This window comes from Mus musculus, chromosome 7 (assembly GCF_000001635.26).
Source record: "Mus musculus strain C57BL/6J chromosome 7, GRCm38.p6 C57BL/6J".
Classification (NCBI taxonomy): Eukaryota; Metazoa; Chordata; class Mammalia; order Rodentia; family Muridae; genus Mus; species Mus musculus.
The window spans coordinates 143,687,491-143,707,319 of record NC_000073.6 but is presented as its reverse complement, the minus strand read 5'-3'; the positions used below and the strand labels follow the sequence as shown (position 1 = coordinate 143,707,319).

Here is a 19,829-nt window from a genome sequence, read left to right as displayed (position 1 = left end):
CTCCCCAGGGTCCCCTAGAGTCAGACACAGACTGAGCCTACCTTACAGTGATACCCCTCTCTCAGCTAAGCCTCAGATTTCCCACAGATTAAGTGGGACTAGCCACACTTGTCAGCCCAATGCTATAGGAATCCCAGGGCTGTATGGAAGCAAGCAAGTGACAGTTGTGAATTTAATAGGTAAATTAAGTCACAGGCAGCCTAGAGGTATTCTGGCAAAAATAGGCTACAGATATTAATGTGGGCTTCCCCGAGTCCCAGATTCTCTGAACTAGGTAACAGAATCCAAGCAGCAGCCCCATTCTTAGAAGTCCTTCAAGTGACAGCTTCTAGCCAGGCTGTGGCTCCTTAACAAAGCCTCAGGACTGCACCCCCTGCTGGAAGTCCAAGGCCCTGACAACTAGGATCCAACTGTCCAGACTTGGAATCCTGCAGATAGCTTAACTGCTGGTGCTATGGTGCCTCCTGGTGGTCAAAAGTTGCATTCACACGCCCTCATACGTTGTTTTGACTGTTGTTCACTCATTCTGTCATTGAACCTGCTGGGCTCTAGGGTAAACAGGCAACCTATGCCCTCACAGAGCCTGCACACGTTGGGGGTCTGTGACCAGTAAGCCAGCCACCAGATGACAAGTCAGAGCTGAATCCCTGATTGTCAGGGGGCCACAGTCAAGGAAGAATGTTACCTGCATACCATGTATATCAGGATCGGCTTCCTGCAAGAAGAGGCAAAGAATTTCAAATGGTTCCCAAAGGCTGTGTAACATTCAGGATGTCAAGTCTTTTGTGGCAGCCACAAAATGCACATTTGGGCCCTAAGTCTAATTCTACAACCAGCTCTCATCCTGGGTTGCATAACCTCCAGAACCCACTCACTGTCCTTACAAATGTCCAGCCTCACAGGAGGTAGCACTGTGCTCAAACCAAGCCTACAGTAAGTCCAAGATCTCAAATATCCCTCAGCAAGAGGGGCAGCTCCAGGGTACCAGGTGGGTTCCCATGAATGTCCCAGTGTAGCCTCAGGGGCTCTCAAACAAAAGTCTCTGCAGCTTTAAGTTAGGGAAAGAAATCCACACTTCCCAAGGACACCCAGCATGCAAGCTTAGGAATCAAGAACTTCATCTTACCTTGAGCTGGGACCCTCACTCATGAGTCCTTTGGGCATGCATGGTATCATTTATAGATGACTCTGAGGCGTGGACGGAAGCGCTGCTGTTAGTGATCACACTGAGACATTGGTGTCACCTGCATGGGTCCCTCTCCCCCATAGCTCTTAACAGTGCCCTCCTATCACCCCGCCACACCCCTGAGAACAGTGGTATGACACAGGTCTAACCCAAGTTCTACACTCATGCACACACACTGTCACAAAGCAAGCAGAACCTCAGGGCCAAAGCAGAGGCCCTGCCCTGTCTGTCATCCCCTCCCCCACTATCCCTCAGCCCTAACTATCTCTTGCTACCTCTTGAAGTTACCTGGTCAGTGACTTTTCACTAGCACGTAAGACCCCTGCCCAGCCTCTGCCCTCCTGATGTCTATCCTACACTGTGTCAACCCCAAGGACATACACATGTGTATGCACATTCCCAGAGCTGTTGACTCACTCCAAGGCCTGGCAGGCCCAACAAGATATATCTCAAGTCTTCAGGGTCCTGATGTGAAATTGAGGTTTAAACAGAGGGCAGGAGGAGTACAGAGCTAAGAATCCTAGTCAGGGTGTGGTCCTGCCCATCACTGTCTCAGCGCCAATCTCTCCTGCAATCTCTGACACGTTCTCAGAACTCCGTGGGGTCTCTAAGAGACAAGCTCCCCTCTGTCTGTCCCCAGACTTCAGCCCTTCTCTCCCCCAGCGTGAGACTCCTGGGGCAATTCCAATGCCTTGGGGTCCACTGTTTCAATAGTCTAATGGCCAAAGGGAGGGCACACCTGTCTCTTTAGTACATATTCATTCCTGCCAGGATGGCTACATGCAAGGCTGGGGTCTGTGGAGGAGGCAGATCTTTAACTTGGCCCTAGTGAGGTGGAGTAAGGTGTGGGACTAGAAGTTTCATGACTAAAGGGCAGGGTTCCTTGGCTGGAGATTGGTTTTGGAAGGCTATTTCAGACAACAGGCAGATTAAGGTTCCTTGGTGGGGAAATAGAAGGGAAGCCACCCACCAGTCTCCCTCTGTGCCCCTTAGGCCGCTGCTGGCTAGATGCCCTGGAGCTGGCCCTTCGCTGCTCCAGCCTCCTGCGACTGAGCACGTGCAAGCAGGGTCGAGATGGGGAGCAGGGGTCCTCGCCTGATGCCTCTCCCTCTTCTCTCTACGGACTGCCCACCTCGGCCACCATCCCAGATCAAGACCTGTTCCCGTGAGTGAACGGGGTGAGAGGTGATCAGCATGGTGTCCCCTAAGCAGCAGGAGATGGGTCAGCTGGAGTGATGGACTTGTTCTTTCCGGTGGGAACCAGTCTTTGCATCCTTACTGATAAACAGGAGCAGTGGTGCAAATACAGGTCACGTAGTGTTAGGCAGTGTGCAACTTCCCTGCAGGAAAAGAGGCTGGGTACCCAGGTGGGTGTCCTAGGTCCTAGGTGTTGCCTGGAATTGGGGGCCCACTGGCATTTCTACTCTCCAGGCTGAATGGGTCTGCCTTGGAGAACGATGCATTCTCAGACAAGTCAGAACGAGAGAATGCAGAAGACTCGGATGCCGAGACCCAGGATCACAGCCGCAAGACCAACGAGAGTGGGAGCGACCTGCTAGACAGCCCTGGTGGGCCATGGAGGGGAACTACCTATGTGGAACAGGTCCAGGAGGAGCTGGGAGAGGTGAGAGCCCTGTTAACTCGGAGGGGAAACAGGACACGGCAAGGATCTGAGTGATGCCTGCTCAACTCTCCCCTGCCTGCCTAGCATGAGATGCAAGGGTGATGTGAGGGTCCAGCCCCAAACAAACAGCCTCCCTGGAGTGGAGTGTGGCCAGAGTGGACAGGCAGCTCAAGAATGATCCCCCCCCCCCCAGTCCTATACGTGCTGGGGACCTACATACACCTAGAATGACCCTGCCCCTGGGAGCTCCTCATCCCAGTCAGGCACCTATGCTGTCATGTGAGTATTGTCATGTGCATGGTGAGTGTGGATGGTCTGATCACCAGCTTGTCACAGCTGGGAGGTGGTAAAACCTTGGGGAGGTGGGGCTCAGCAGGAGGAAGTTAGGTTGCAGGGGCTATGGCCTCAGAGGGGTCTGATGGTCGGATATTTCCCTCTTTCATGTCCTGGCCATGAGCACTTGTGCTGCCAAGTGCTTCCTCCATGATGTACCGCCTCTCCAGAGGCCCAAAGCAGTGAGGCCCAACCATCCTGTGTAGCCCTGGTTGGCCTAAAACTTACTCTGTAGCCAAGGCTGGCCACAAACACCAGTTCTCCTTAGTGCTGAGATTGGCTAAAACCTTTCTTATTTTTAACTTGACTGCCTCAGGTATTTCTTATAGTAGCAGAAAACTGCCTAGCACACCCATAAACACAGAGGACTGGGGAAACCGGATTCCTGCAGCTAGAACTTCTAGACAAGAGGGTTATTTAACTCAGGGTTTTGGAGGCCAGACATACAGGATCAGGCAGCCCTGTGGATCTGGCCTCTGGTGAGGGTCTTGTGGATGTGCCATGTGGTGAATAGTACCATGGCAGTTGTGCATGTTAGAGGGAGAACCAGGATGCCAGAGTAGAAAAGCTGGTCTTGTCCCAGACCTGATGAGGAAGCTGCTCACTCCTAAACCCAGTGTGGGTGGGTGGTGACACCCATTCCACCGAGAAACTCTCTCACTCCCAAGCTCAGGATGGGGGCTGGTGACACCTGTTCAGAGTGGACATGCATCCAATGGCATCCAGTGGGCAAGGGTCAGATGTGCTGTTCTGGATCCCTGTCCCTCAGCTCCCTTAGGCAGCCCAGAGCAGGGGCTTTACAGCCCAGCTCATGGGGTCTGGTCATGTCCCTCTGCCGCAGCTGGACGAGACTTCCCAGGTGGAGACAGTGTCAGAGGAAAACAAGAGCCTGATGTGGGTGCTGCTGCGACAGCTGCGGCCAGGCATGGACCTGTCCCGTGTGGTGCTGCCGACCTTCGTGTTGGAGCCTCGGTCCTTCCTCGGCAAGCTCTCTGATTACTACTACCACGGAGACCTGCTCTCCAGGTGCACCTTCCAGCAGGAGGGGGTTCCACAACCCTATGGACTGCAGAGGCAGGGGATGGGGTGGAGCCAGGAAGAGGGAAATAAGGGTGTGAGCATCCAGGGTTCTTCCTAGAGGTGGGGGCACCAAACAGTGTGGAGTGTGCAGAGCCCTTCTGCACTGGTGTGGAGTTGGCCTCAGCACTATTCTCGATATGTGGTGAGCCCACTTGCCTACTTCTGCCCTACCTGGGAGGATGGAGCAGGGTGCCCAGGTCATCTGGGGTGAGACTGCCTCTTTTAGCCAAGTAGATGGAGGTTGGGATGGTTGGGGAAAGAGGTGCGTGCTGAGGAGGGTAGCCAGGGACCCTAGCCTGAATTAGAGCTCTCCACCCCATCACAGGGCAGCAGCAGAGGATGACCCCTACTGCCGCATGAAGCTTGTGCTCCGGTGGTACCTGTCTGGCTTCTATAAGAAGCCCAAGGTGAGAGGGGCCTGTGGGAAGGACAGGATCTCAGCCAAGGGGTTTGTGAGCCCACCATGAGTGGGACCAACTCTTCCACGGCATGGGAGAAAGCCAGCCATCTCCACCATGGCCCCAGATCCAGAGAGGTGGAGGGCAGCTCTTTGGACTTCCTGTCATACCCAGCCCAATGCTGGTCCCCATTAGGGTCCCCATTAGCTTGAGCCTTGCTCAGTGTTTGAGGAAACAGCCTTAGGCTATGTGACAAGCGCCACCACACACAACAGTGTTAGGAAAGGAGCATTTGACCCTAAGTTGCAAGGCACCTGTGGGATTTCTGAGGAACCCCCTTTTGAGAACTCAAAGCCGGACTCTGCTGGTAACAGAGCCTCCCTGGTTATGGAGTGACCTGCAGGCCCACATGGAGCTGGGGTTCCTTAGTCCATAAACTTGGCAACCAAGATTCTAGCCAGACATGGCGGTGCACACCTGTAATCCCAGCACTAGGGAAGCACAAACAGGAAGATTTCCTGAGGTTCAAGGCTAGCCGGGACTACATAAGTGAGAACCCATCTTAAAAGGGGAAGGGGGATTGGGAAGAGCTGAGTCAGTAGTTAAGTGCTTGCCATGCAAGTATGAAGACCTGAATTTCATTCGGAAAACCTCACAAGGGCTAGGTATGACAGCAGATGTTTGTGATCCCAGTGCTGAGGAGGCAGAGACAGGAGGATACCTGGGACTCACTGACTGGCTTAGCCCGCTTAGCAACTTCTGGGCTAGTGAGAGTCCCTATCTCAAAGACAAGATGGAACAGTATGCAAGGTTGACTGCCAGCTTCCACAGGCATGCACACACATGCACACACGCGCACGGATGCACGCATACACACATGGTGGGGGAGGGAATGGTTGGGGACAACTCACACGTATAATGCTAGCACTCAGGAGGCAGAGGCAAGAAAGGTTGCAATGAGTTTGATTCCAGATCTGTGTCTCATTGTAGACAGGTGAGCCTGAGGCCCAGACAGAAGAAACCAACCTAGAGTCATACAGTAAGCTAAGCTAGACCAAAGTCTCCTGGAAGCCTGGTACCTCCCAAGCTTAGCTTTGACCCAGTTATGTATGGTCTGTGCCCCAGTCCAGGGACAGTCAGATCTAGCTGTGGTCTTGAGGCCCCTCCAAGCTGAATAGAAGATAGGAATTTAGGAATTCTTGAGGCAGTACACACAAACACACACACACACACACACACACACACACACACACACACACACAACTGTAAGCTACCAGCAAAAAGTAGTCACCCCAAAGCAGAATAAGGGAGACAAAACCTCTTCTAGAGGCAGGAACAACCCTAACTGGGCCCACAGAAGTGGCTCTCTCCTCTTGGTTCCTCCAGTGCATCTTTGTGCTCCCCACAGGGCATCAAGAAACCCTATAATCCCATTCTGGGGGAGACTTTTCGCTGCCGCTGGCTGCACCCTCAGACCAACAGTCACACCTTCTACATAGCAGAACAGGCAAGACCCCACCGCCCAGCTTGCCTTCCAGCTCAGTATGTGCAGTGGGTGGTGGACAGGGGCTTGTGGGACTGAGAGTGGGGTTTTCAGTGGCCTGTACCTGCCATAGGACAGGCTTCACACCTGCTCACCATCCATGGGGATTCTCCCAGAAGGGAGGGCAGGCGTGATGGTGCTGTAGGATTTCCTGAAGGAGGGCGAGCAGCCTGACTGACTTCCCCGTGAAGGGCATCTTTGGATGACTCAGACCCCAGGATCCAGGCTCTGCCCTGGTACTTGTAGGAATGTGCCCCTCACCTCCCACTTGCCCATGGAACCCAGATGTCCTTTCTGGGATTGTCACTTCTGGAGCCTTCTTTAGACCCATCTCTCTTCACACAGGTGTCTCACCATCCTCCTGTGTCTGCCTTCTATGTCAGCAACAGGAAAGATGGCTTCTGCATGAGTGGCAGCATCACAGCAAAGTCTAAGTTCTATGGTGAGGAGACTCCTGGGGATGAGGACGGGATGGCCGGGCCTGGGCCTTGTGGAAGTGGGTGAACCCCAGAATACTGGTGGGACAGTGTATGTGGGTGGCCCTAACTCAGTTGAAAGCAGACACCTGGGGAAGCCAGGAAACAAAGGAGAAGCTTGTGGGGAAGCACTTGCTCCTACAGAGCTGCCTGACTTTATAGCTGCCAGCCACATGTGGCTGCTTGTACTGATTAAAGGGGGGTTGGACCAGTGGGAAGTGTGCACCCAACATGCAGAGGCTGTGTGTTCCATCCCTAATACTGCAAATGGATGATGATGGATATATGACAGATAAACAGACATAAGGTAGGTAGGTAGATGGATAAAGTGATAGATTAAAAAGTCAGAAAGTCAGTTGATAGATAGAAGGTAGGTAGATAGGTAGATAAGATAGATAGATAGATAGATAGATAGATAGATAGATAGATAGATAGATAGATAGATAGATGGATGGATGGATGGATGGATGGATGGATAGATAGATAGATAGATAGATAGATAGATAGATAGATAGATAGATAGATAGATAGATAATATGTAGTTTGGTAGAAAACAGAGATAGATACTAGGTAGATAGATAATAGATAATAGGTAGATGGACAGAAAATAGAGAGATAGGCTAGGCAGATAGAAGGTAGGTGTATAAATGGGAAGTGGAAGGTGGAGAGTAGATAGACAGACAGACAGACATGGGTGGGTAGATGGGTTATAGGTAGATAGATAGAAGGTAGGTAGGTATATAGAAGTGAAATCAGAGTATGAACAGTGTCCCATTGCATGTTCCATCAAGTGCTTTGGTAGCTACACCTGGCTGGTGGCAAGCATTTGAGTATCCCAGACTGGAGCAGCCATGTTCTGCCCTGTGCTGCTCTAAGCTTGAAAATGGCACTGCCCAGGAACCTCACCAACACACTTTCCCAGCAGGCCCCTGTTTGCCCTCATCTCTAGTGTGCAGGTGTGTGCTCAGGGCCTCTATGTGCCTGGCAGCAGCAGAGGGTAGCATGTGGCATCTGTGCCCAGGTTCCATTCACCCCTCCCACCTATGCTCTGGCCTCAGGCTGGCTCTAAAAGGTTCATGTTGTCCTCCCTGAAACTCCATGGTGTTGTGAGATAGACCACTAACGTGCTGCAATTCAGACGACTTCTCAGGATGCATAACAGATGCCAACTAGACAAGAGTTTTTATAATACCCAAGGCTCAGAGGTTGTGTGTCTCTCCCTCAGTGCCCCAGTTGAAGGTGCTTGGAACTCTGGGACATGTTCTAAGGACATTCAGACCTTGGGGTCCTGCAGCAGCCTGATGCTAAAGGTCTGTGCCCTAAACAGTCCCTACTCTGTCCTTGCAGGGAACTCATTGTCGGCGCTTCTGGACGGCAAGGCTAAACTCACCTTCCTTAATCGCAAGGAGGAGTATACCCTCACCATGCCCTATGCCCACTGCCGAGGTGAGCAACTGAGCCGATCCCCGTGCCCCCACCTTTTGCCCAGGCTAGCCCTCAGTTGTGGCATAGGGGGCTGAATTAGTTACTTCTCTGGTAACTGTAATGTGTTGAAAACAAAGAAGGAAGAAATTAGTTTATTTTGGATCACAGTTTGAGGGTACAGCCCATGGAGAGCGGGGGGCAGGTAGGTGACTCCAGTGGTCGTATTGGATCCATAGACTGGAAGCAGAGATGTGAACTCTGGGGCTCAGTTCATTTCTCCTTTTTATTCAGCCACGGATGACAGGGAATGCCACCCATATCCAGGGTAGGTCTTCCTTCCTCTGTTAAACCTCCTTGGAAGCACTTGCATAGGTACACCCCAAGGTGTGTCTCCTAGGTGATTCTAAATTCAGGTGGAGCAGACCAACCAGAGCAGATGCTAGGCACTGTCTGCCTATTTGAAGATGTTCCAACCTCATGGGTGACTTTTCAGAGCTGAGTGATTAACTCCAGGTGGATTGCCAGTTTCACCTCTTTGATTTTGCCTCTGGCTCCTCTTGTATTAGTGATCAATCCCAGCTATTGAGGAGGCTTAGACAGGAGGATTGAAACTTCAGGGCCCGCCTGTGCTGCAGAATGAGTTCAAGGCCACTTGGATAACTAAATAAGACAATGTCTTAAAATTTAAAGATAAGAAAGGAGCTGTGGCCATGGCTCAGCGGTAGAGCACTTGCCTATCTAGTATGTATGAACCCCAGCACCACACACCACCACCACCACCACCACCACCACCACCACCACCACCACCACCACCACCACCACCACACCAAACCAGTCACCCAGAAGTATAATGCCTGTGGACTCCTATCCACCCTCAGCCTCCAATCTCAGGCATCTTCCATGGCAAATCCAGATTAAGGCTTAGCTTTTAGCTGAAGTCCTCTGTTTCCTCTAAAGCCCACTCTGTGTATATTCTATAGATTTTAAGGATAGTGACATAGAGTTACCACTGTAATGTCAAATGGAAGAGCTTCCCTGCCTTAAAAATCCCTCTGGTGGACGCTGAGGCAGAGGCAGAGGCAGAGGCAGAGGCAGAGGCAGAGGCAGAGGCAGAGGCAGAGGCAGAGGCAGAGGCAGAGGCAGAGGCAGAGGCAGAGGCAGAGGCAGAGGCAGAGGCAGAGGCAGAGGCAGAGGCAGAGGCAGAGGCAGAGGCAGAGGCAGAGGCTGAGGCTGAGGCTGAGGCTAGTGTCCAACCCCCAGGACTTGCGAGAGAGAGAGAGAGAGAGAGAGAGAGAGAGAGAGAGAGAGAGAGAGAGAGAGGGAGAAAACAAACAAACAAACAAACAAACAAACAAAAAGAGTCTATCTTAAACCTGGTACAGTGTTTCATATCCTTTAATCTTGGCACTTGGGAGGCAGAGACAGGCAGGTCTCTGTGCGTTCAAGACCAGAGCTACATAATAAGGCCATATCTTAATACATACATACATACATACATACATACATACATACATACATACAACCTCACCTTTGACTGGGCATAGCTCTGACAACCCAAAGGATGACCTGGACAAGTGCAGCTTGATTTAGAGAGCAGAGATTGGCTTATGCCCCTGTCTCCACCCTGCCTGCCAAGTTCCTGCCTTAAGTGTCTCTAAGTCTGTGACAGAGCTGATGAGAACTTGGCCTGAGAGAGACAAGTGAATCAAAGCAGCAGGGCGATGCACACTCCGAGAAACAAGCACAGGAATGCCAGAGTCCAAGAAAGCACACGACTGTGCGTGCTACATCCCTGATCTTAGCGGGATTCTGGCCATGTGTTTTGCAGCAGTCTGGCACTCAGCTTGCTGTGAGGTAGTTACTCTGGTAGGATCTGCAGAATTCCCCCCAGTACAGTTTTAAGTGTGGTTGCTTTATCTTCCCAGTCTGGGAGCCTCATGCCCTGTGTATGAATTACATACATGTATCTCCACGGCCCACGGCAGTACCTTAAAAGATGCTCAGTAAAACTTATTTAGTAACCCATGCCTTTAATGACTCTATGGGATCTCTGTGAGTCTGAGGCTAGCCTGGTCTACAGAGTGAGTTTCAGGACAGCCAGGGCTGTATAAAGAAACTCTGTCTCGAGAAACCAAACAAATTTTTTTTTAAATTGTTTTTGTTGCTGTTCAATGGATGATTCTGGGGTCTAAGGTCTAGAGACCAGAATATGTAAGTGTCATAGTCCCATAGAAGGAAGCACTCAAAGATTTAGAGAGCAGACAAAACCCAGGAGCCAACAATGGCTGTCTGTGATCCTAGATAAGATGTAATTTTGCTGGGAGTCTCTGCCAGCTCTACAAAGCTGGATGTTCGGGACCACACAGAAAGTATCCATTGAACCCCCCAAAGCCAGGGGTTGGTCCTTAGTGATTCCTTGGCCATGGAAGGCATTCTGCAGCAATCTCTTATGACAAGAGACAGTTTCTAAGAGTCTCTGTGGTATGGAAAGCTCTGGGGACAAACTGCTAGCTATCAGGACCTGCCAAGGTCTCAGATCCTTAGGTCTGCCTCTTCCTCCATCTCATCTCTTCAGCCCTCTCTGTCTTCTTCCTGGTCCTTTTCTTTATCATCTCGTTATCCTTTTTATCTGTTTGTTTGTTTGTTTGTTTGTTTGTTTTCTAAGTCAGGGTGTCATTGTGTAGCCCTGGCTATCTTGAAACTAACTCTGTAAAACACGCTGGTCTCAAACTTGCAGAGGTCTACCATTCTCTGCAAGTGCTGGGATTAAAGGTGTATGCCTCTACTACCAGCTATCATTTTTACTTTTATTTGTCTGTGTGGTCTGCATGTATATGAAGCATGTACTTGCAGTACCTACAGAGGCCAGAAGATGGCATCAGGTCATCAGATTCCCCTAGAATTGATCTTAGATGGATATGATCTGTCACATGGGTGCTGAGACTTTATCTCCAGTCCTCTGGAAGAGCAGCCATCTCTCCAGTTCAAAGGTTTAGTCCATTGCCATCATGGCAGGAAGCATGGCAATATGCAGGCAGATATGGTGTTGGAGAAATAGCTGAGAGTCCTACATCTGGATCTGCAGGCAAGAGTGACACTAGCCTGGCTTGGACGTTTGAAACCCCAAGGCCAACCCCTAGTGGCACACTTCCTCCAACAAAGTTGCACCTATTCCAATAGGGCCACACTTCCTAATCTCTGTCAAATAGTACCACCCCAAAATGAATTAGCATCCAAATATATGAGCCTACAGGGGCATTCCTATTCAAACCACAATTATGGTGGTGGTTTTCAAATTTAGATTATGTTTTCCATATGACCATAAGAGAACTGAGGAAAAAGGCAGTTTTCAGACACATTTGCACAGTCCTGTGGGAATATGGAGAGTAGACACATCTATTCTCTAGTTCTAGGGCTGGTGCAGATGTGGTTGGTCAGACCGTGGGATCAGGGCTCCTGAAGGAACTGACCCAATGAAGTGTGTAGCATCTCCAGGCCAGAGCAGAAGCCCCTTCCTGGGACACAGTACTGAGGAACAAGCAGGGTCCTGGCTCCATCTTAACAAACCCTTCACACACTTTTCCTTGCCTGCCCTGTGATGCAGGCTTTCAGGATTGAACCCCAACACCAGTTGTATTTCAGGGATCCTCTACGGCACCATGACCATGGAGCTGGGAGGCAAAGTGAACATCGAGTGTGAGAAGAACAACCTCCAAGCTGAACTGGACTTCAAGCTCAAGGTAATGTGTACAGCTTGTGGGAGGGAATGCATGGAGCTCGAGTGGGGTTCCCCCTCCTTCTGTGTCAGGCAAAGTGCTCCAAAAGAGAACAACTGGGGTAGATTGCTTTGCATCCCCATAGGACAGACAGGGCCCAGAGAGAGAACGGTGTTGCCCGCAGGCTACACAGCACAGCCTGCAAGTCTAAGTCCCCTTGTCCTAATGGAATGGTGGCAGACTCTATAGGTTTGGGTCCAGGTCAAGACAGTAGAGTGAGGGCACCTTTTTCTAGTAGTGAGCCTCGTCTAAGCCACAGTCATGAGAATGACCACTCTGTACCTCTGAGGATGTGCCTCTGGGTAGAGCCCCCTCCTCCCTATTCATTGGTTTCCATCTGCTCTTGTAGCCTTTCTTTGGAAGCAGCGCCAACATCAACCAGATTTCCGGGAAGATCATGTCAGGAGAGGAAGTCCTGGCACGCCTCACTGGACACTGGGTAAGGCGTCATCCCTTAGGGAGAGCCTAGTTGGGCCCTAGGGTGGTCACCAACTGGGCCAGCAGCTCTGATGCTGCTATGCCATCTGGGCCAGGACAGAGATGTATTTATCAAGGAAGAGAGCAGTGGAGGCACCGAGCTCTTCTGGACTCCGAGTGAGGAGGTCCGCAGGCAGCGGCTGAAGCGGCACACAGTGCTGTTGGAAGAGCAGAGTGAACTGGAGTCTGAGAGGTGAGGCCCTGTACCCAGGAGCCCTGGTGACCACAGACGATGATGGCCAGGTGGAGGGTTGTCAGGGTCACGATGCTGGGAGCACATTCTAGGGTGTCATTGGCAAGGGCAGCCCCAGAATAGATCCCTCATGCCAGATCACCTGCCCTGCTGGGGACAGCTGGTGGGAGAGGGCCCCATCATTGCTAACAAGTAGATCCCTGCAGGTGGCAGGCAGGAGCCCTGCTTAGGAAAAAATACAGCTCATACTGTAGAATAAAAACCTGGGAGACACAGGCTTCCTGCAAGATAGCCAGCCCCTTGTCACGGAAGGCAACCAAGCAGGGAACACTCTAAGCCCCCCTTCCAAACTAGAGGGAATTGATTCTGGGCTGCCCACAAGTGGAGCCGCCCTACTCTGAGCTCATTGGTCCTTTGACCTACAGGCTGTGGCAGCATGTCACCAGGGCCATCCGTGAGGGTGACCAGCACAAAGCCACACAGGAGAAGTCTGTGCTGGAAGAGGCGCAGCGGCAGCGTGCCCGTGAGCACCAGCAGAGCCTCACTCCATGGAAGCCACAGTTGTTCTTACTGGACCCTCTCACTCAGGAATGGCGCTACCGATATGAGGAGTGAGTAGCAGGTGGCCTGGGGCCTGTGTGGTGGGGCGGGAGCTTGCAGACTGAGTCCACTGTGCCTGCCTTGGTTTGGAGAGACTGTAGAATCTTTCATCTTCTCTCCCTGCCTTCAGTAGTACCTTAGGGACGAGGCATAAGGAGAGATGGTCAGATAGACCCCCTAATCCTTCCTTGTAACCCCTGAATGGTGGTTATCCCTTGGGACACCATGAGAAGCTGGGTCTAGGCTAGGACAGAACCCTCTCCCATAAGGGTCATCACCTCTACTGACGGTCACCATCTGGATCCTCTAGCCTCAGCCCCTGGGACCCGCTGAAGGACATTGCCCAATATGAGCAAGATGGGATTCTTCATACTCTACAGAGGGAGACTATGTCTGGCCAGACAACCTTTCTGGGGAGTCCTGACTCCAGGCACAAGGTCAGTACCCCTCACCAAGGCTCCAGCCCAGAATTGATCTCAACTGTGTGTGTGGGCACCCCTGGGGCCCTCATACCCTCCACCCTGCCACCTGGCCTTTGTCCCTCAGTGCCCATCTCTGTGATAGCTCAACCCTACCTGGCAATGGGCCTTCACTGTCACCAGGCTCCTTCCTCATTGCTCCTTTTTTTCTTTCCAGTGGGGGACCTGAGATGCAAAATACTTGGTTCATGGGCACCCTGGGCCTCACAGGTCAAGATTCTGTGCCAGCCTGTCACCTCCTGAAGTCACTTTGTCCCATTCTATAGCTAAATAAACCCAGGCTCAGGCTAGCCCAGGAAAGAGGAGGAAAAGCCAACGTCCATCCCTGCATGGGGAAAGCAGGAGGGATGTCAAAGGGTTGGGGGAGTGCAGGGAAATAGAGGGAGGGTGGTGCCCGCACACAAGGTGGGACTATGAATTGCTCCGCCAGGTTGGCCTAGCCACAGGCTCTGGGTTCCAGGTGTGAATAGCATGCTGACCATGTGCCAGCCTGGTGGCAGGGCTGGCTGGTCCTCATGCCTCCAGAGGAGGTCAACGGTTTTATGTTCCTGATAGGAAACTGAGGCCACTGAGATGGAATGGCTTCAGTTCAGGGCAGGGGGAGGTTCAAACCTCCTGTGTCGAACTACAAAGCCTCAGTTCTGTCCTCCGCACACTGCCCTAATCTAGTGCATGAACGGAACACCATGTCCCCAAAGGGTCCATGGGAAAAGACACTAAGTATAGTAACTTCATCTCTTTACAGAGGCCTAGCTCTGATCGGCGGCTCCGCAAAGCCAGTGACCAGCCCTCTGGCCATAGCCAGGTCACTGAGAGCAGCGGCTCCACACCTGAGTCCTGCCCAGACCTCTCTGATGAGGACTTTGTTCCTGGTAAGTGGCTCCTAGAGTTTTATACATGCTGGTTAGTCCTGGCCCTGACTAGTGAACACCTTGGACCTTGACTAGCAGGGAGAACAGAAGGAGAGAGCCGGTCCCTACCTGCAGCCCCTCTGCAGGATAAGAAGGGCCAGGAAGTGCCTTTCAGAGATGAGCACACAGGGGCAGGAATTCTCATAGTACATCTTTGCGCATCTTACCCTGCTGTCTCCCTAAGAGATCTGCCTTCTCAGAGCCTGATGAGGGCTGTAGCCAGAGGTTGGGGAAGAGAAGAGACTGCGAGGTATGTTGCTCAGTGGTAGAATGCCTGTCTAGCACATATGAAGGCCTGGGGTCAGTCCTAGCACAGCATAAACACAGCATGATGGTACACACCTATCACCCAGTACTCCAGAGGTCACATGAGAGATGAAGAGTTAAGGTCATCTTCTGCTACATTAAGTTCAAGACCAGCCTCACATACTTGAAACCTACTCTAAAAAAATGGGACTAGGAGGAAGTGGTCCAAGGCTAGGATCTCCCTGAGCTGCAAGGATAACATGAGAGGTTGGTTGGGTTCTGTCCATTGTCCAGCCCCTGACTCTGACCCTGCCTCTGCCCTGGTGAGACTCTTGGCTCCTTTGCTCTTACTGAGCAATCTTGTCTCCCAACATTGTTCCCACATCTGCAGTGGATCATGTCTTGGTGACTCATCTCTAAGGCTTACAAGCTAGCTGAGCCTGCATCCCCTCCTAACCTTTCCCTGTCTCTCTTGTGTCTGTGCCTGGCTCCTGAGAGTGGTAAATCAGGAGTTGGGTCAGCTAGGACATCCTAGCTTACCCTGGTCTGTTTCTCCCTGCTTTCTCCACCCTGGAAATTCAGGTGGTGAGAGCCCATGTCCTCGGTGCAGGCGAGAGGTACACCGGCTAAAGATGCTACAAGAGGCCGTGCTGTCCATTCAGGAAGCTCAGCAAGAGCTGCATAGGTAAGAACACGGGAGGTGGAGGGAGCTGCCAGCATAGGGCACCACAGCCCCCCATGAAGGCGCTATTGAGCACAGGCAAGGAGCTTAGAAGAATGTACAGGGCCAAAGAGCTCCTCAGAGCCAGGGAAGCCTCCCAGGTGTGTGGAAGCATGTAGCAGCCCTCCCAGACACCTCAGGCTCCCTGTAGCTCACCAGCACCCTGCATAGAGGATCCTCAAAGCAAAGTGTCTGGAAATCACGCTACGTGACCTCAGTGGATTTCCTATCAGCACATGGTATCATGTGAGGGCGTCATATACCAAACCACTTGCTTCTCTGTAAAATGGGTTCATAGCAGACAAGAGGATCGGGAGCCGAATGAAGAGGATGTGGGGACCAAGCTTTGGGCCCATCCTCCAGACACCTCCTGATTGCCCTTGCCTAGAGGACTGACTGGTAGAGACATAAAGCTGGAAGGAAGTGAGTCAGAGCTGGGACACCCAGGAGGGTGGAGACAGGAGTGGAATGTGGTTGTGTACCTTCTGGGTCACGTAGGCTCCAGGCAGGCAGAGGTTTAGATACCTGACTGTGCGTTGGCTGAAGTCAACTGCTCTAGGTTTGGATGTTGGGAAGTCTGTTGGCTAGAGACCCTTTGGTCTGTGCAGTGGCCTGAAGGGAGGCGGTTGAATAACAAGACCCTAGGGCCAGAAAGGCTGGAGTCAGTTCCTGAGGCCAGAAATGGTACCCTGGTCCCAGGAAAGGTCATGATTCTGCCAACCTTACAGCCACCCATGCCAAGTGCAGGTTTTTCCTGCTTTCCCACGTCACAGTGTCTTCTAGAGGTCTAAAAATAGCCTCATTAACTCATGGGAGAGTGTGTGGAAAATTGACTAACAGAGGCAGAGGGTGTGGGAGATGATTGGAACATGACATCTTTCTGTGGGCTGTACTTGTCCTGTGCTTTGCCTGTAGTCGGCCATCAGTGAAGCCTTGAGTCTCAACACTTGCTGGCCCTATTTGATTCCTGCTGCGGGTCACATACATATACATATCAGCTAATGAGAGTGGGGATTCTAGGGTCTCTGGAGTTCTTCTAATGCCACAGTGGGGAGTCCCAGACCCAGAAGGCTGACCCAGGGCTAAGGAGGTGTGAAGTGGGCTGTGCCTGCTGAGAATGGAGCTAGCTCCCTGGAGGTGCTAGCCCAGGTTTCTAGGAATCCTTAAGTCAATCCAGGTTGACTCCTCTAGTCAATGTCTCAACAATACAGTCACTTGTCTTTCAAGCTACTCCTTTCCCAAGCTGTGGGGGCAAAGAAAGGGAAACCTGGTAGCTTCCCCCCCCAAAGGACTTCTGCACCCAGGAAACAGAGAGAACAGACATCAGAATCCAGGTTTGGTGGGCTTGTTCCAATGTCCCTGGTTGACACTCAGCGTAGGATGCCAGCAAGGCACTGAGTGTATCATACTCTGGAAGCTGCAAGCCTAAGATGGAAGTTTTAGGCCTGGCTCTTCTCAGTGACTCCATCCTTGGCTTTCAGACATGATCATCCTCTGTCTGTCTCTGTCTTGATCCCCTCGTCTTAGGATCCCAGACTAGATTAAGGGCCCACCCTAGTGAGCCTTTTAATGTGGCCACCTCTTCAGAGATCTTATCTCCAAATAGTCCAGTGGTCAGGACGTCAACACAGGTTTGAGGAAGTGGGCACTGTTCATCGTCACCCCAGGGCTGGCAGGAAGGATACTAGAGGCCTAGTCCCCAAGCCCAGATCCTCCTGTCCCACAGTTGACACACAGGAAGTGCAGGCCTGGGACTCCTCTCCCTAAGGAGCTCCCACCCACACTTGTAGCCATGTCCCCAGCTGACAGATATGCCATCTTGTCCCAGACTAGCCTCTCACTGGGGAGGGTGGTCATACTGGTGTTGACACAGCCTCTACCCCTTTCATTGCAGGCACCTTTCGACCATGTTAAGCTCCACAGTGCGTGCTGGGCAGGCGCCAGCCCCCAGCCTCCTGCAGAATCCCCGCTCCTGGTTCCTGCTCTGCATCTTCCTGACGTGTCAGCTATTCATTAACTATATCCTCAAATAAGAGCCCTTGGAATCAGCAAGGTGACGCCTGCAGAACTCCCTCCTAGGCACCCAGCACTTTACACCGGCCTGCAGAGGCAGTGGGGCCCACAGGCATGGCCAGTGGGACAGAAGGGTCCTCGCACAAGAGGATGACAGGTGGGGCCTGGGGCTATGAGGGTGCTGTGACTCCAGCTGTAGGACCCTCCAGGGAGCACTGGCCTCTTCTTTGGAGCCCTCCACCTAGTACCGGCCTTAACGCTAAAGCCAAATGCAGTTTCTGCCCTGCAGTGTGCCCCTGGTAATCTCAAGTTGCACTCCCAAGCCAGCCCCCACTTGCCATACGGCATCAGATCTGGGGGTCAGGAGGGCCTGTGCAGGCTTTGGACAGCCACTTACCACAGCACAGGAGAGAGTGAGGTTGCCAGGAGCAGCAGGAAGGAAGACTCCAGGATTCCCCGGAGCTCTTTGGGTGGTAATGTTGACTTCTGGACAATCTGCCCACCTTGTGCTCACACAAGCATGGACAGGCTGTAGCTACTCTGGTGAGGACACTGGGACTTTTATCCTGTTGTTAAGCTGTTTCCACAGAAGCCTGTTCAGGTAGTTACTTCACCTACATCTGCCCTACAGCCAGAGGAGCCCACCTGTGCCACAGGAGTGCCCTGGCCAACTGCAGTGTGAGTTTGTAAGCAAGAGAAGTGCCCAGAGGCTGACCCCAAAGGCCAGGGAGGCCCAAGCTTGCCACTCTCCCTGACCAATACAGTCTTCCCATTCTGTTGACATTCTGACTACATAGAATTGCAATATCTGAGGCAGCTATGTGCAGTGAGCAGCCTCTGCATCCAGCCCCTGATCCTATGTGGATGACGCTCTTCGTGTGCGTGTGTGTGTGTGTGCGTGTGTATGTATGTGAGCACCTATGCGTACTCACATTTGGAGCCTTAATACTTAGTTGGTGCCATCTCCATTGTATCTGATCCTTTCATTTTCCAAGTTTTGTATCCATTTGTCTCTGTCCTTCCCCAATCCTGGGGGTATGTCTGCTCCATGCCTTGAAATAAATGGAAATACATGTATTTCTCTTTTGGGGGAATCCTTGGGAACAAGAGGAACTTCTGGGGAGATGGAAACGCGGTGTAATATGGCTGTCTTAAGCTGGAGGTGCCAAGTGAGGGGTTCAGAAGGTGGGTGCAGGTTCACAGTGTTGAGTGAGAAGATAACCCACCTGGAGCCATTGGGAACTGGAGTCCCATCAGTCAGCCAGTGAGCAACTGTGGCATGGGAGGGATGTGGCCTGCCAGGGCATTCCAGGCAGCTTGCTTACTTGTCAGCCTCCTATAGCCAACACAGCCTTGCTGAAATGCTTAATGCTCTGTATTCTGACATAGCTCTGAGGCATCCAGAATATCCCTTGGCATCTGACAACACACCCCACACCACCTCAAAGGGAAGCTGTAGCGCCCCTCCCCAACAACCCATAGAAGATAACAGAGACCAGAGGGAATGAAGGTGGCCAAACAACACCCATGAGAGGGGACCCCAAGAATGCCTCCCTACCTCAGATGCCAGGAGAGGGTGAAGTAAAGAAGAGCCAAGTGGCTGTGCATCTACCTACCCCAGGAGTTCTCTGGAGGACCCTGCTCCTGGAGCCTCCATGAAGCAGCCAGTCACCCTGGAGCATGGATGTCTGCAAGTAGCCATTTTCTACCTCAGACATCTCTGTTTCCAGTATAGACAGGAAGCTCTGAACTCCTCACCTTCTCTCCTGCACCCTGGCCCCCATGCAGAACTAGGTCCTGTCCCTCACAACACCATCATACATCTGGACATTTGGAATGTCCTCATGAATTCTCTTTTTAACAGTTCCAAGGTCCTTTGCAGACCTCTGTTACTTTCTTGCACACTAACCTAAAGGACGTGGCTATATCTCTCCTTTTTCATTGCACTGCAGAAAGAGCAGAGAGGGAAAAAACCCCAGAATCCTCACATATTCCCAAGCAGCAAGCTACCCAGAAGCAACCTGAAAGTATCCCAAGAAAGGGTATGATATATACATATTACAATAGATAATACATCTATTCTAGGGGTGAGAAGATTCTCCTGGTATTGAATGAGTCCAACTCTTCCATTGTGGGCACCCTTCATCTCTGCAGGAAGACCATCAAGGGTCACTGGGCTCATGAGAATGTCACCCAACTGCTTTGAACCATTAGGGGCTTCCTGGAACAGTATGACATCCCACTATCCCACCTTAAAGAGCAAGGGTAGAGATGGCTGGAGAGATGACACAGCCAATAAGAGGATATGCTGTTCTTGCAGAGAACACCAGTTTGATCTCCAGACTCAT

General features: G+C 51.8%; 1 protein-coding gene across 6 annotated transcripts in view; it reads left to right on the top strand.

Moving 5' to 3' along the window:
• The window catches only part of Osbpl5 (oxysterol binding protein-like 5), a 68,247-nt gene extending 49,689 nt beyond the window's left edge, over nt 1-18,558 (top strand). For 4 of the 6 annotated variants that reach the window (NM_001384163.1, NM_024289.2, XM_006508659.3 and 1 more), the window contains exons 8-22: nt 2,180-2,351; nt 2,618-2,810; nt 3,985-4,169; nt 4,549-4,630; nt 6,030-6,128; nt 6,510-6,606; nt 7,988-8,086; nt 11,708-11,805; nt 12,191-12,280; nt 12,375-12,511; nt 12,937-13,122; nt 13,422-13,548; nt 14,336-14,462; nt 15,330-15,432; nt 17,363-18,558. In NM_001384163.1, coding sequence (NP_001371092.1) covers nt 2,180-2,351; nt 2,618-2,810; nt 3,985-4,169; nt 4,549-4,630; nt 6,030-6,128; nt 6,510-6,606; nt 7,988-8,086; nt 11,708-11,805; nt 12,191-12,280; nt 12,375-12,511; nt 12,937-13,122; nt 13,422-13,548; nt 14,336-14,462; nt 15,330-15,432; nt 17,363-17,501 — 1,934 coding nt within the window. In that variant the 3' untranslated portion in view covers nt 17,502-18,558. Of the gene's footprint in view, nt 1-2,179; nt 2,352-2,617; nt 2,811-3,984; nt 4,170-4,548; nt 4,631-6,029; nt 6,164-6,509; nt 6,607-7,987; nt 8,087-11,707; nt 11,806-12,190; nt 12,281-12,374; nt 12,512-12,936; nt 13,123-13,421; nt 13,549-14,335; nt 14,463-15,329; nt 15,433-17,362 lie in introns of all 6 variants that reach the window. The other 2 variants (XR_001778018.1, XM_011242024.1) reach the window with 2 other exon arrangements.
• The last annotated feature ends 1,271 nt before the right edge of the window (nt 18,559-19,829 follow it).